This window comes from Camelus bactrianus, chromosome 35, assembly GCF_048773025.1.
Source record: "Camelus bactrianus isolate YW-2024 breed Bactrian camel chromosome 35, ASM4877302v1, whole genome shotgun sequence".
Lineage (NCBI taxonomy): Eukaryota > Metazoa > Chordata > Mammalia > Artiodactyla > Camelidae > Camelus > Camelus bactrianus.
The window spans coordinates 17959547-17974696 of record NC_133573.1 but is presented as its reverse complement, the minus strand read 5'-3'; the positions used below and the strand labels follow the sequence as shown (position 1 = coordinate 17974696).

The following is a 15150-nucleotide window of genomic DNA, read 5'->3' as shown; positions in this document are numbered from 1 at the left end:
AGAACCATAGAGGGGTGTCATTGTTCTCTGCATTTTCCACAGGACACACTGTGTGTTACAGGGAATACATACACACAATGCTTTCAAGGAACTAAGTAAATGCAGTAGATGAAGTAAAGAGAAAGACACTAGAAAAGGGAAGGGAAGATACAGCTAACATGATTTTATTCCAAATCGAGGTTATTCACTGGTTCTGTGGATTGTCTTGGCCCTTTGCTTAAGTATTTGGCTTTGAAGCAGAGTAAAAAGTACAGAGAAGTAACTTCCATAGGTGATAAGTCATATGAGTACAAAGGAATCAAGGTTAATAGTGCCAGAAACCATCATTTATAGTTCGTGACACAAGAGCAAAAGTTCTTAGGTCAAAAAATCAAACACACACAATAGAAACAAACCAACCCAGTGTTTAAGACAAAGGTCATCAATGTGATTAGCAAAGCCTTCTTTATAATCCATGAGCCTGGGGCTTCACATCATTGGAGAATCCGATACACAAAGATTCACAAAGGTGTTGGCAATCTCTGACTTGCAAACACTATTTGATACAAGATGTTTGATGTTCTCAAGAGTGACTATTCTGAGGAAGTACTTGAATTGTTCATGCAACCCTCCACTTACCAAATAACTACTTCTGGTGCAGAAAATGCCTCCTGATTAGTTGCATGTTTAAGCAAAATGCTCAGGCATGTATCAGAAGTATTAAAAAGTAAAATTCTGTGGGTCAGGCAGGATAGTGATCCCGACCTTTTACTGAAAAGGAGCTATTTATGTCTCCAATGATGTGGTTATCTGAAATAAAAGGAGATGAGGAGAAAGCGGCTGAGACTACAATTTACTGGCCTGGACTTGTATCTTCACAAGAGATGTCTGAAATATTTCTGAGGTCATTCCCTAAAAGGTGGGCTGTGTGATCCCATGAGGGGGAGCACTGACCATAGTGACAGACAGGTTCTTGAGGTATCTCAGAGACTCTGGGTCCTGCCACTGAGTGTAGAACAGGAGAGGAAAAGGAGGGGGGAAGCCAGATGGTGGTGTAGGAGGCAAATTGTTTTCTTTGTTTTTTCTTTTTTCTGTTTTTTCAAGTAGTCTATTTAAAAAAAAAAGGGGGGGGTAATTAGGTTTGTTTGTTAATTAAATTAACTAATTAATTATTCTGATGGAGGTACTGGGGATCGAACCCAGGACCTTGCACACTAGGCACACACTCTACCACTGAGTTATACCCTCCCCCTAAAGGTAAACTGTTTTCTGACTGCAGTAAATCATCCCTTTGAGACTCATGGAGAGAACTGAGGGGAAGAGGGGGCCTATGCTCTAAGCAACTCATCTTGTGTGAACTTGCACCTTTGTGAGTATCAAAAAAAAAGAAGAAAAAGTTGACACCAGGTTGGAGAGATCTGGAAATGTGTGTTACACGTATTAAAAATGAAGACAGGAGAGATGATCAGGAAGCCAAGAGAGGCCAAGAATCTCCTGCTCATACCACTTTTGTGAATTAAAAAAAAATAGAGAGAGAATGTTTAATTAAACTGAGCTTCTCACCTCATCCAAAACCTCCAGGGTTGCTAAATCATCTACATCCTTCAGGCCGGAAATTAGAGATTTGCTGAAGTTACTTTTCTTGGTGTAAAGACGTTCATGTCTGAGGAGCAATACAGAAAGAAGACACTTCCTGATTTGAGAACTTATTACTGATCATAGTAGAAGTAAGACACAGACACAGAAGAGACTGAAAAATTCCATGAAGCTGATTTACTAAAGTCAACAGTAACAATTTACCAGCAAACAGCCTCACGTATTTGATCTGTTTTCTTCTCTTCACTGGGAAAACGCAACATGTCAAGCTTACTTCATGGATAATCAAAAGAGTTCATTATTTCCATCAAGAACTATCCTCTATCTATATTCTTTAAAGCTTTCTCTAAATTCTGATGTATATTTTAATCTGTTATAAAGTGGTGAGTCAGAGAGATCTGCATTCATTAGATTTCCAATTTTGTCTGAGGTGGTGGTAGGCCACTGATGGTCAAGGAAAGATAATCTGAAAAACTAGTATTCAGCAGAATTTAAGAGGAATACAAAATAAACCACATTGTGGACTCTCAAAAAATGTGCATAGAAAATTGATTTCAGGCACTAGGAAGTTTATTTTCAAAGTGAAACATTTCAGCAATTTCAATAGCAGTGCAGAGATCCTGATTTGACATCACGTCTGGAGAAGTTGCTGAGGTAAACACAAGGGTTTGTTTCAACTTTCCTGGACGTGAAATCATCGTCCATTTTATTTTGGGCAGAAGTGTATTTTCAGTATTTATTTTTGGACAGACTGTTAAGCACTTGAATTTGTCCATTGGTAAAAAGGGAAGGAATACACAGATTACGACGAATAATAAGGATCATACTATTTACTCACCAAACTTCAATGGGTTCTCATTGTTTAGAGAATTGAGTCACTACTGATAATGGTCCTCACCTCCATCTAGCACTGGACCCCTGCTCTGGGCACTAGATTCTCTCTCCTCTCACTTATTCAAGGACATCACTCCTGCTGGTTCCTCTTTCATGCCTACATCACTCATTTCCCCCTCTCAGCTGTTAACAGCATCCTTCTCAGAACAAACCAACCACCAGTCCTTGACTTTGTTTCTTCTTCCTTGGTTTACAGCAAAAATCCTCAAATGCATTATCTGTGCTTAATCTCTTCAATTTTACTGCGCTTATTAAGAAAACCCATTTCAATTAGGCTGTCATCTCCACGCGCCACGGAAACAGCTACCATTCAGGACAGTAATGACCAACACATTGCTGAATTCCATGGTCAATTCCAAGTCCTCATTTTCCTTAACCTCCTGGTGACATTGGACAAAGGCTTTTAAAAAAAAATTCTTTATTAAAATATAGTTGATTTACAATATTATGTTTGTTTCAAGTACATAGTGATTCAAAATTTTTATAGATTATACTCCATTTATAAAATATTGGCTGTGTTCCCTGTGATGTACCATATATCTTTGTAGCTTATTTATTCTATAATCTTAATCCCCCCCCCCCATCTTGCCCTTTCCCCCTTCTCTCTCCCCACTGGTAACCACTAGTTTTGGGCAAATGCTTCATAAACACATGAGTCTTGGCGTCCCGGGCCCTTCTCTTGACTCTCTTCCTTACCTCACTGGCATCTCCATCTGAGTATCTTTTTCTGGTTCCTCCTTATCTTTTCCACTGGCACATTTTGGAATCTCCTGAGCTTCAGTCCTGAGAGCTATTTTCTTCTCTACCAAGATTTACTTCCTGATTTCATAGCTTTAAATACCACTTATGAGATGACATCTCTGCTGATCTCCAGACTTAAGCATTCAGCTGCTCACTCGATACTGCACTTGGAAGTTGAGGTGGCAGACTTAACACATCCTGAACCAAGCTCCTGAAAACCCCAGCCCCAAACCTGCTCCTGTCCATGGTCCTCATCTCAGCCACTGGGGACGCCGTTCTTCTGACTGTTCGGGCAAAAAATCTTGGCGTGACCCCTGGCTCTTCTTTTCCTCTTGTATCCCTCCTGCAGATGACACACAGACCCACCAGCTCTGTCATCAGATTGCATCTAGAACCAAATATCTCTCCGCACCGGCACCTGCCCCCTATTACACCTCATGCCACAGCCACCTCCCTGCTGCCACCTTTGCTTTCAGAGTGATGTTTTAAAATATGTAAGATTTTTCATTTTTCTCTTCAGCCCTATCTGTGTGATGGAACTTTGTTCACTTTTCACAGTCTACCTCAGATGCCACCTGTTTTAAACCCTCAGCGTAATTTTTTACATTTCTCTGGACAAATATCTTAGTTAAGTCATTTCAGTCAATCATTTGCATAAGGGTCTTATTCCTTTTACTAGACTGTAAAGTTCCTCAAGATAGGGATATCTTATCCCTAGAACAACTGGACAGCCACATGCAGGGGGAAGAAAAAGGATCTAGACACAAACTTTGCACTTTTCACAAAAGTTAACTCAAAATGGGTCATACATCTAAGTGTAAAATGCAAAACTATAAAACTCTTAGAAGTATAGGAGAAAATCTAGATAATCTTGGGTGTGGAAATGAGTTTATAAATGCAACACCCAAAGCATCATCCATGAAAGAAAAAAGTGATAAGGTAGACTTCATTAAAATGAAAAACTTCTGCTCTGTGAAAGACACTGTATAAAAAGTGAAGTCATAGACTGGGAGAAAATATTTGCAAAAAGCATATCTGATTAAGGACTTGTATCTAATCACAGGAACAGTGTTTACTCCTACTTATAAGTCTTAGATTCTTCCATAATAATTTTTACAGCATTTCTAAAACTTTACAGTTATGTACTTATTTGTATGGATAATTTAGTTAGTATTTGAATCCTTTACTACAGTGTAAGCTCCAAGATACACAAGACTGTATGTCTTTAGTTTCCTGTTGTATCTAGCAACAAGGAAATGATTTAGAACATAGTAGGTCCTCAATAAATTTTAGTTGAATGAATGAGTGAATGTATATCTCCCACGATTTCTGGCACAGGATTTGCACACAGTTAATGCCCACCTTTGCTGATCTCGACAAGTATTATCGTATGGATCCCCCTACCTCCAAAGAAACTCATACAATACATGATCTTTAAGAAACTAGAAAAGGAAATCCAATTATGTATTTAAGTGAAGAGCCCTGAATTTTTTATCTGCTTTTATGGGACTATTTGGCATCCAAAGACTGTTCCTGGAGAATGACAAGGAGCAGATGGTGAAGCCCAGGGTGACAGGTCAAGTCTTGGCTGGCTGGTACCCTCACTCTTTCCCTCCTATGAATTCATCCTCCATGATGCTTTTGGTACTAGCCTCAAAAAACATAGAAAATATTTTGTTATTGTGATGATTAAAAACCCTGACAGTATGACTTAAAATCTTGTATAGTATGACCTAAAAATTCCTTGGCATGGAATTCATGGACTTTCAGAGTCTGTCTCAAGCTTTCCACACCACCACCTGTCTTATCTGTACAGAACAGTCCCCAAAGGGCAAGCATTTTCAAGAGTCTGTGCTTTGTTCATTTTGTTTTCTCTGCCTGGAATGATTTTCCTTCCATGTCCGGCAAAACTGTACTTATTGTACAAAGTCAGGCTCTCTGTGCAAATAACACCTTCCCTGTGAAGTCACTGCAGAACTTTCCGGCGAGAATGCATCACAAGGAGGAATGCTTTCACATTGCATCGTGTTTGTTCCTCAGTCTTGACAGACCAGGATAAACTTGTGGGCAGAAACCAAGCGTTACTCATCTTTCTATGCCTGGCATCAAGGATATGAAGATGTAAAAATACATTTGGTGGCTTGAATTGCAACACTGAGCCCTACCCAGCCAGTGGGTGTACAAAGAGCAGTATTTCTTAGTGTGACTGATTCTATGTCCTTCCCTATTACTTCACATCCCACCCTTTCTGGTAAGCCTTTTAATCAGAAGTCAGTTTAGGCACCAAAACTATCTGATCTACCACCTTTCTCATCTCTCACAACAATGCACAAATCATATGTCATAAAAGCAAAGAACATATGTAAGAACAGTTTAGAAAATTTGCCTGGGACTGCTGACTTGATACACTGGTTAAAAAATAAAGGCATTTCTTATCTCTGAACAGTAGTCTGCTCTCCTTCTAGCTCCTAAACAGAGAGGGTATTTCATAGAAAGTTCAATGTCTACTTCTAGGGTCAAACCTACATGGCTACTCCCCTGATCTAAGCCCCACTGTTTCTTACTTGCATGATTGCAAATAGTGAGAATGATCTTACAACATAAGTCAGATATGTCACTCTCTGATCAGGACCATCCAGTGTCCCCATGTCACTCAGAGAAAGGTCCCATGTAACCTGACCCCATCCCTACCCCACTGTTTCTGACCTCATCTTCTAACACCCTTCCCCTGCTCACTCCTCCCTGCCATGCACACTCCTGCCTCAGAGGCTCGCCCTGACTTCCCTCTGCCCAGAGAACCATAGGCTACTGTACCTCCCTCCCTTGTGAGGTCTGAGCCACCACTCTCTTTAATGCTGCGATTCTCACCCCCACCAATCCCGCTGACTCTCCCTCCAACTGACCTCGCTCTATTTTTCCTTAGCGTGCATCACCGTCTATTACACTGTTTACAAATTTACTAAAATTTCCCTAGCTCTTCTCATTGATACGAGAACAGAGTTGTTTCCTTTTTTAAAATCTGTTGATTGATACGCCCCATACTCCTAGAGTCTTGCAAATAGTAGGTTCTCAAAATTTATTTCCTGGGAAAAAGGAATGAATATTTTACTTTTACTAAATGTTCATCTACTGTGGGACCAAGGAAATTTATTTTATTTTTTATTCTCATTATAAACAATTGAAATGCTCAATGGAAAAAAAAAATACATACATATGTGTATTCACCTATATGTGTTTCAAGATTACTTTACACTTTTAACATTTTTCTTTTGCCTTCATTTTATAGAATTAATTTCCATTCTTGTTACTTTATTACATATTTAATTTCTGTAAGACTTGGGAAAGGAAAAGTCAGAATCCTTCCAATAAGATTCCTGTCCTCTTGTGAAAAGTACAGCTTGTTAACCAGGTTCTATTTTTCATTTACTCTGTAATGCTGGAGAGACATAGTTTCAGACTGCAAATATTTTCTTTCTGTGTTATCTAAGGTCACCAATACCCTTGGGGGTGGTTATTATAGCTTCACTTGTATTTCAGTTCTACACACTGAAAAAAGAAACAACTCTTGTGGCTCCATGTTAAATTCTTAGCCTTACTATTCAGTTGTATTATTATAATGCAACAGCTTTATTTGCTTTTACTTTGGTTAAATATTCTCTTGTAAATATCAAGCTTTATTTTCTAAGGTGATTCAGGAGCCACTGGGGTGGTAAAGAAATCCTTTGTTAAACAAAAATCTAATCAATGGTTTTGTTTTAGTTTCCTTATCCATCTTTAAATTCCACTAACAAAGTCACAACTGGTAGTATCAGTGGACCAGAGGTTCTCACTGGTGTGCTCTGAAGACTAGTTTTATCTATCTGCAATTGGACCCCTTTGGTCAAATGTGCAGTTTTGAAATGATGGTGGGGACGGACGCACACATCAGCCTGGCCGGCCAGATCAGCAGATCAGCTCTCGCGATGAGGGGAGTGAGAGAGATCATCGTCACTCAGCTCCACTACACTTTTGATTGCCCTTTTCATTAACAGAGCCCTTCCTCTTTCCACACAATTATCTGGAGGCTGAAGAAAAATGTTCCCGCTGAGAAATCTTGTCTGTTTCTGCTGTGAATGTGACTTCTCTGTGCTCTTATTTTAGAGTGACCTGGTTTGAGATGTTGAAATGAAACTGACAGTTGTGTTTGCAAGAATATTTGATGGTTATCCTCCGTCTGCCAAGAGTTACTAACAGCTTTCCTCTCCTCACCCTTCAATTAGAGCCAAGGAAGAGAGCAGAGAAGAGACTGTTTCTGTGAGCAGACTCTTGCTGGAGAAGCACAGTTCCCTCAAAGTGCAGTTACCAGCGCCACTCAAAGGATCTGTAGGACAAACATCAGTGCAGAAAAACGATCTCGTTAAGAACAAACACAGCTGAGGAATTTCACGTAGTCTGACTTTTCAAGGAATAACAGCACGAAGGATCATGGAGCAAGTGTGATTATCTTTACTACATTAATTTTTTATAAGCATAAAACTAATATACTTTCTTTTCTTAAAAAACCTGAAAAATACCAAGAGGTATAAGAAAAAAAAAATCACCCATAACTGCATCACCAAGAGATAACCACTGTTGACATTTTGGTATTTCCTTTTATTCTTTTATACATGCACAGTGTTTTTAAACAAGTCGACAGGATTTCATCTTTGTGTCATCTTATCTCAGCCTCCTCTCTAGTGACGAGGGGTAAATTTCCCCACCTGGGGCAAAGGCTACCTGTACACTCGCTTTCCCCAGGACTCACTGCTGTGATGCCCCCCCTCTCACTGGTGGCACCAGCTTCTCCCTCTGTCAGCATACAAACGCGCTCTAGCATCTCCCATCTTTAACAAGCTCCCTGTAGAACCTCCATGCCTTCCAGCTACTGCCCCATTTCTTCTCCTTTTACAGCTGAGCTTCTTGAAAGAGTAGTTTTTATTCCTTATCTCTTCTTCCTCACTTCACCTCTCTCCTTAACTTCTCCCAGCTGGGGCTTCCCTCCATCCCACCCTGCTGAGAATGACTCTTGCCAAGGTCATTGAAGAACTTGGTGTGTCCAAATTTAACATCGCTTCATTTTTTTTTTTTCAAATTTTCAGCACTATTTGGCAGAGATGATTATTCTCTCCTTGAAACACTTGGTTTATGTGGTTCAACACAGACCACATTCCCCTGCTCTCCCTCCCTAGAGGACCACAGTCCTGCAATCACCTGTTCTGGCTCCTCTCCCTCTGCTAAATTCCTAAACCCTCATAGTCAGTGACCCAGCCAGTGTCACGGCGTTAACACCTGTCCTGGCAAGTGACTCAATGACTATCTTCAACATGGGCTTCTTCCTTGAAGTCCAGACTCCTTTGGCCAACTATCTACTCGATAACTGTGCTTTCATGTTTAATTGACATATCAAATTTAACATGACCCAAACAGAATTCATTACCACCCTCCACTGTATTTAAATACATACAGGAGAATTACATTTTCATCCATGGACAGGGAACAACACCCATATTTTAGGCTGGGATGCCCAGATAATGTTTATATATATACATATTATATATATATATTATATATATGTATTTTATACACTTTATATATATTTGTATTTTGTATATTTACATATTAAATATTGACTTATATATTATATATGTATTTAATAGACATATATATTTTTTGAGGGGATCTTGTGGTATAGTTAAATCTATATAAGAATCAACCATGAAATCATAGGATTCTATTTAAATTTCTATTCCCAAGACTGGAATTGCCAGTCTTAGCAATTAGTTAGCTTTTTATTTATTTCCTTTTCTTTCCTTCTTTTTGATAAAACACTGGGGATTGTGACATCAGATTTTTCACTTAAAAAAAAACCCCAGCTGTATTTATATAAATGTATAAAACTCTAACTTCAAAGTGAATCATAATCTTCCCAAACTAAAAATTCTGTTAAATACAGCAGTTTTTTTTTTTTTTTTGCAGAAATTACAAAACTAAATGGGGAAGCAAACAAGATTAGGGTAGCTGAACAGAGATAAAGCTTTCCATGCCTAGCAGTAAAGAATGGGGGCATGTCATTTTGAATTCTACTCAAAGGCTGAAATATTCTGCTCTAAACTTGATACTATCTTAAAAAATATTTCTCTCTTCTTCCTCAGCAAAAAGATGGTTAAAACATTTAGCTATCTTAAGCAAAATTTTTCTAGGAAGTTACTCTCAATATACATATTACTAAGGCCTTTGACATGATGATAAAAATGGATTTAGAGTACTAAAAATGTGAAAGCACTTGGGGAAAAATTGTTGCTCTGCCCTCCATTCAGTCTGTGCATCTCAATTTGCTGCCAAAAAATTAGTATCATCATCTATAGTCAGTGTCCTGTCTCCTGTGAGGCACTGCAGAACTCAACAGTAAATGTAATTCTATGCAAATAAATGTGTCTTTTCTTTATAGCAATAATACCAATGGGAATCTATCTTGGGTTGTAAAACAAATGCATTCAGAATTTTTCCCAGGCTCCTGATCCATCATCCACATGGTACAGCTCTAGGGGCCACCATCAATGTTCTGTCTCCACGCTCCAAGGTGAGAGCACTCACCTGGAATATGAAATGAATAGTGTCTCATGGAGTTGTACAATGTGGGCTATCCCACACACAGTGGTCAGAATGCCAGGAGTCCAAATTTTCTTGCTCATCGCCTTCACATGCTAATGTAGGACTCTTGTGACCTCAGAAAATCCCCATAAGTAGGTCTCACCAGTGCTCCTGGACAGATCTGCTTCAGCTGGACACCACTGTGAGCTTTTGCTCAGCCACGTATTGGTGACTGACACCTCTTTGGTCACTTTCGGGAACCCATGTTGCTCCCTCAGCACGTGGAGCCCTTGCTGGCCAGGCTGGCCATTGCTTAGCATTCCTCAGCAGGCCTGGGCCCAAAACTGTCACAGCATTACTTCTGCTATCTTCTACTAATCAAAGTCACAGAAAATGCCAGATTCAAGGGAAGGCAACACAGACTCCAGCTCTCACACAAGACTTGTCAAAAAACTGTGATGTCTCCAATCCATCACACCCTGTCCTATTTTGCTGAGAAAGTGGGTGAGAGTTACTTCATGTTAAAGGTCACAGAGTAATGTGATTGTTTCCTTCCCTTAAGACTCATTATAAACAACAAAAAAGAATGGAAAGTAGAGAAACGTCTCCTTCTTTTATGAGAAACAGACATGGCCACAGTCCCAAACCACAATCCATAAAGCATAACTGTCAAATAAAAGAATGAGAGAGGAAGCTGAGAACCAACACATAATTCTTTAGACCTCAATCAGTAACTACAGAGACTTAAAAAAAAGAAGAAAGTGCCCAGCCCTGAGACGTCTACGTGATGAGCCAGTGCTTGGAGGGGTCAGTTCTGGAGGCATGGGTGGGCCATGCGGGAAGTGGGAAAGGGTCACCTGATGAGACCCAGGTCGACATGCAAAAGAGCAAAGTGCTGAGCCCTGGAGAAGACGATGGGACAGTGACCTACTCGTCCAGCCGAGGGGTGGCCACTGGCCAAAGGGTGGCAGGACGAAAAGAAGAGAGGCAGTAGCAGCTGCCACACTGGGATAGAGAAAGACTGTCATTGTGGGATTTTGCCGGGAGCCACAGAGAACACGACAGGAATGGTGCTACCCGGGCTTGTACCACCTAGTGGCTGGGTACACGGACCTCTTCAAGGTTCAGAACTGAGGGGAGATGTGCCAAGGGAAAGAAGATACAGATTTGGTGAGAGGCTGTTCAAGAGAATCAACCTAATTCCAATGAAAGGCCTCCTAAATCATTCTTCCATCATTCTCACTTTTTGTTTTTTTTGCTAGAACACAGCTGTTCCCAGTATCACTTGAGAAGAGATTCATCACTACACACTTATAATTTTAAAAAAGGAAGAGGGAGAGTTAAGGATTATAGACAAAAGGCAGATGAAGACCACACACCACATGAAGGAATCATGGAAAAAGTTCCCCATCCCTCACAGACATTTCTCACATGAGGTCTCATGAAAAGAGAAAAGTCTTCAAGAGAGGGTACAAAGCGTCAATGAAGAGATAAGAAGGCAACAGAAATAGATTAAAAACTGAGGCAGGTGAATCCAGGAAAGAAATGGAGGATAATCATGAGAGAAAGGCAGCAGAATATGCAGCACATCCATGACGGAGCCCACAGATGTGGTGAGTGTGTGGTTGCAGCACACAGAACAAGAACAAAGACCCGGCTGGCTCTCAGGAGCGGATGGGAGCCGGCTCCAGTGCGCTGCAGGGTACAGGCAAGATCGAGACGGGAGGGCTGACATGATGACACAGCAGGGAGAAACTGCTGAAAACCTTAGGGACACCCTGCAGGAAAAGCCAGTCATGAACAAAAGGAGGGATCTCACTGCCTTGGTTCTTCCAACAGCAACACTTGCTGCCAAAGAGACAGTGGAACAATGTATATGATATTTCAAGGAAAACAAATGTCAACCTTAGTACACTTTATCCAACTAAACCGAGCTTTAGGCTCAAGCAGGCAAGAATTTAGGGTTTGAGGCTTTCTGGAAATAACCATGAGATGAGGCAATGTAGCTACCCAAGAGAATAAGTGAAGAACTCAGGAGAGGGTACAGTTAAAAAAAAAAAACAAACCAAAAGACTTGTGGTGAGTACCGAATCAACTTAAATACAGAAAAAAGATGGTTATCACCCTAACGATGATGGTTCTAGACAGACTACAAATGTTAACCCTCGGCATTGCAAAAGGATAGTGTAATGATACAGGAAGTGGAGATGGAGAGGCAGGGAAGTGGAACCACTAGCTCCATCCTTCAGAGTGAGAAGGTAGTAGATACTGCCTAGAATTGAATCAAAATGAATCTAATCTTTTAAACTTTAGCAAAAGCCCAAAACTCCTGAGATGAAGCAAGATAAACATTTATCTGAACTCCAACAATATCTCCATTTTCACTTTAGTTTCTTTTTCTTTTGTTGAATTTGAGGAAAATGCTCACTTAAAATAATATTTATATAGTTTTGGAAAAATATAACCATTAAATGAAAATTGGAGTAGTGGGTATGCGGGGTCCATCTGAATTGTTTTTTTTTTTTTACAAATGTATGTAAATTTAGAATTACATCAATAAACATAGTAGGTATAAAATAATTCTATATTTGTAAGGATTTTCTCTCTCTTTTATACACACACAAACACACACACACTGAAAAATTAATCTGGAATTGTGTTCATCAAATGTTTATGCTGTTTTCTTTTCCTTAGTGCTGTGTTTTTGGATGAATTTCTAAGGCTTCTTTTTATGTTTATGCATTGATTGGATTTTTTTAATAACCAGTAAGGGTCACTTTTACAAAAAAATGAAGGTCACAGTTTACAAATAAGCTAATATTTTCATTATTTCTTCAAAAGAATTCAGAAACAGAGGAAACCAAAGCATGTTTTAAAGCTCAATCCACTGCTATCTGAAAAAAGTGACTCAAAGCAGGCAAAGTGGACAAAAGCAGGCAAAGACAAAACTGCAGTGGGAGCACACGCATAATGCTGTTAGCTCAGCTGCTAAAACCAGAGTGATAGTGACAGTTTGAGCCCCATAAGAAGGGGCTTCGAGATGAAAATGTAATATTCTCTTGCAAGAGCCAGCACTGCCTACTAAGTTGTAGAACCGTATGTGCTGGTTATAAAGGGTCTGGGATAATGGCACGACCAAATCCATTTAACCTATAACATTCACTAGTAAAACACCTCTAAAACATAAAATTTACCCTCCCACCACTCCCGGCTATCAGTTGGGTTATTTTGCTGATTGAATAAATTTCAAGAAACAGCACAGAGATGAAACTGAGAGTCCGGCCAGGCCTAGTTCTGCACTAGCTCACTGCACCTAAAAGAAGGGCTGTGGTCCACATCATACAACTTCACAGAGATGGTTTTAGGAGCAAACAAGATGTTACCATAATTTTATCATTTTTTTTCTAAGTCCTCTTTGCTTCTACCACTGACCCAGCAGGAGAACTATTGAAAAAAAAAGTTTCTCTAGAAAAAAATGTTTAAAACCCTTCTCTCAAGAAAAAGCTTTTACGTTACTCGCTTATCCAATTTTTTTCGTAGTTAAGTAATAGTTGAATGTACTATTATTTGTGTCTATTGACTATATAGAGACAGATGAAGACTTCTTATTCTAAATTTTAAAACAAACTCTTCAATTCAAGATAATATATATTTATTGAGCACTTACTACATGCAAAGTTCTGGACTCAGCATTATGACATACAAAGATGATTATGATTCACAAAATACAGACATGTATAACAATCCATAAAGTGCTTCATGCTTCTTAGGTGTTATTTCGTTTATTCTCACAACTCAACGGGGTAGGTATCATTAGTGCCCCCATGTCATAAACAAAGTTCAACTGTGTCTCAAAGAGGTTCCATAACTTGCCCAAAGTCAAACTAGGACATGGCAGGACAAGTACCTGGAAGGATGAGGACTTGATTCCAGGTCTTTCTGACTTTTAAGTATGAACAAAGTACTGTGTGACCATAGAAGAAAGAAAATGTAAACACATCCTTGAGACTTTTGGAGATTTTTTTTTAGAGTAAGAAAATATTGTTTTTTAGTTTTAGTTTTTTAATTCAACTTATTTAAACTAAAAACAAAAACAGTTCATCCATTTCTCCCATCCTCTACCTGCCACTTCTGGCAACCATCAATTTATTCTCTGTATCCATAAGCTTACTTTTATTACATATGTATATCTTACACATATATGTATGATTCTACATGTAACATTTGTCTTTCTCAGTCTGATTTATTTCTCTAAGCATAATACACTCCAGGTCCATCCATGTTGTCACAAATGGTAAGATTTCATTCCTTTTTTATGGCTGAATATTCTTTATCCATTTATCCACCAGTTGACACTTATGTTGTTTCCATATCTTGGCTACTGTAAATAATGCTACAATGAACAAGGGGCTGCATACACATTTTTGAATTAGTATTTTCATTTTCTTTGGATAATCACCCAGAAGTGGAATTGCTGGATCATATGTTAGTTGTATTTTTAATTTTCTGAGGAACCTCCATACTGTTTCCACAGTGGCTACACCAATTGACATTCCCACCAATGGTGCATAAGGGTTCCCTTTCCTCCACATCCTTGCCAACATCTGTAATTTTTAGTGTTTTTAATAATTGCCATTCTAATGGATGTTTTATCCTTTTTTCTCAAGATTGCCTTGGCAATTTGGAGTCTTTTATGGTTCCATACAAAGTTTAGAATTTCTGTTCTATTTCTGTGAAAACTGCCATTGGAATTTTGATACAGACTGTATTGAATCTATATGTAGCTTTGGGTAGTATGAATATTTTAACAATATTGATTCTTCCAATCTATGAATATGGGATGTCTTTCCATTTATTTGTGTCTTCTTCGATTTCTTTCATTATTGTCTTGTAGCTTTCAATATACAGATCTTTCACTTCCTTGGTTAAATTTATTTTATTCTTTTTACTACAACTGTAAATGGGATTGTTTTCTTATTTTCTCTTTCTGATAACTCACTATTAGTGTATAGAAATGCAACATACTTTTGTTTATTGATTTTGTATCTTGCAACTTTATTGAATTCGTTTATTAGTTCTAACAGTTTTTTTTTTTTTGATGGAGTGTTTAGTGTTTTCTATAAAATATCACGTCATTGGCAATTAGTGACAGTTTTACATCTTCCTTTCCAATTTGGATATCCTTTATTTCTTTTTCTTGCTTAACTGTTGTGGCTCAGACTTCCAATACTATGTTGAACACAGGTGGTGAGAGTGGGCATTCTTGGCTTGTTCCTTATCTTAGAGGAAAAGTTTTCAGCTTTTCACCATTTAGTATGATGTTAGCTGTGG

At 38.9% G+C, this 15150-nt stretch overlaps 1 protein-coding gene and 1 non-coding gene across 2 annotated transcripts in view; both read right to left on the bottom strand.

Annotated features, from left to right (window-relative positions):
- The window catches only part of MYO3A (myosin IIIA), a 193613-nt gene that overhangs the window by 112244 nt on the left and 66219 nt on the right, over nt 1–15150 (bottom strand). The window contains exon 10 of the mRNA XM_074358211.1: nt 1543–1642. Coding sequence (XP_074214312.1) covers nt 1543–1642 — 100 coding nt within the window. The remainder of the gene's footprint in view (nt 1–1542; nt 1643–15150) is intronic.
- Nucleotides 1158–1228, bottom strand: TRNAL-UAG (transfer RNA leucine (anticodon UAG)). The gene has a single exon. It is a non-coding gene; the product is annotated as a tRNA-Leu (tRNA).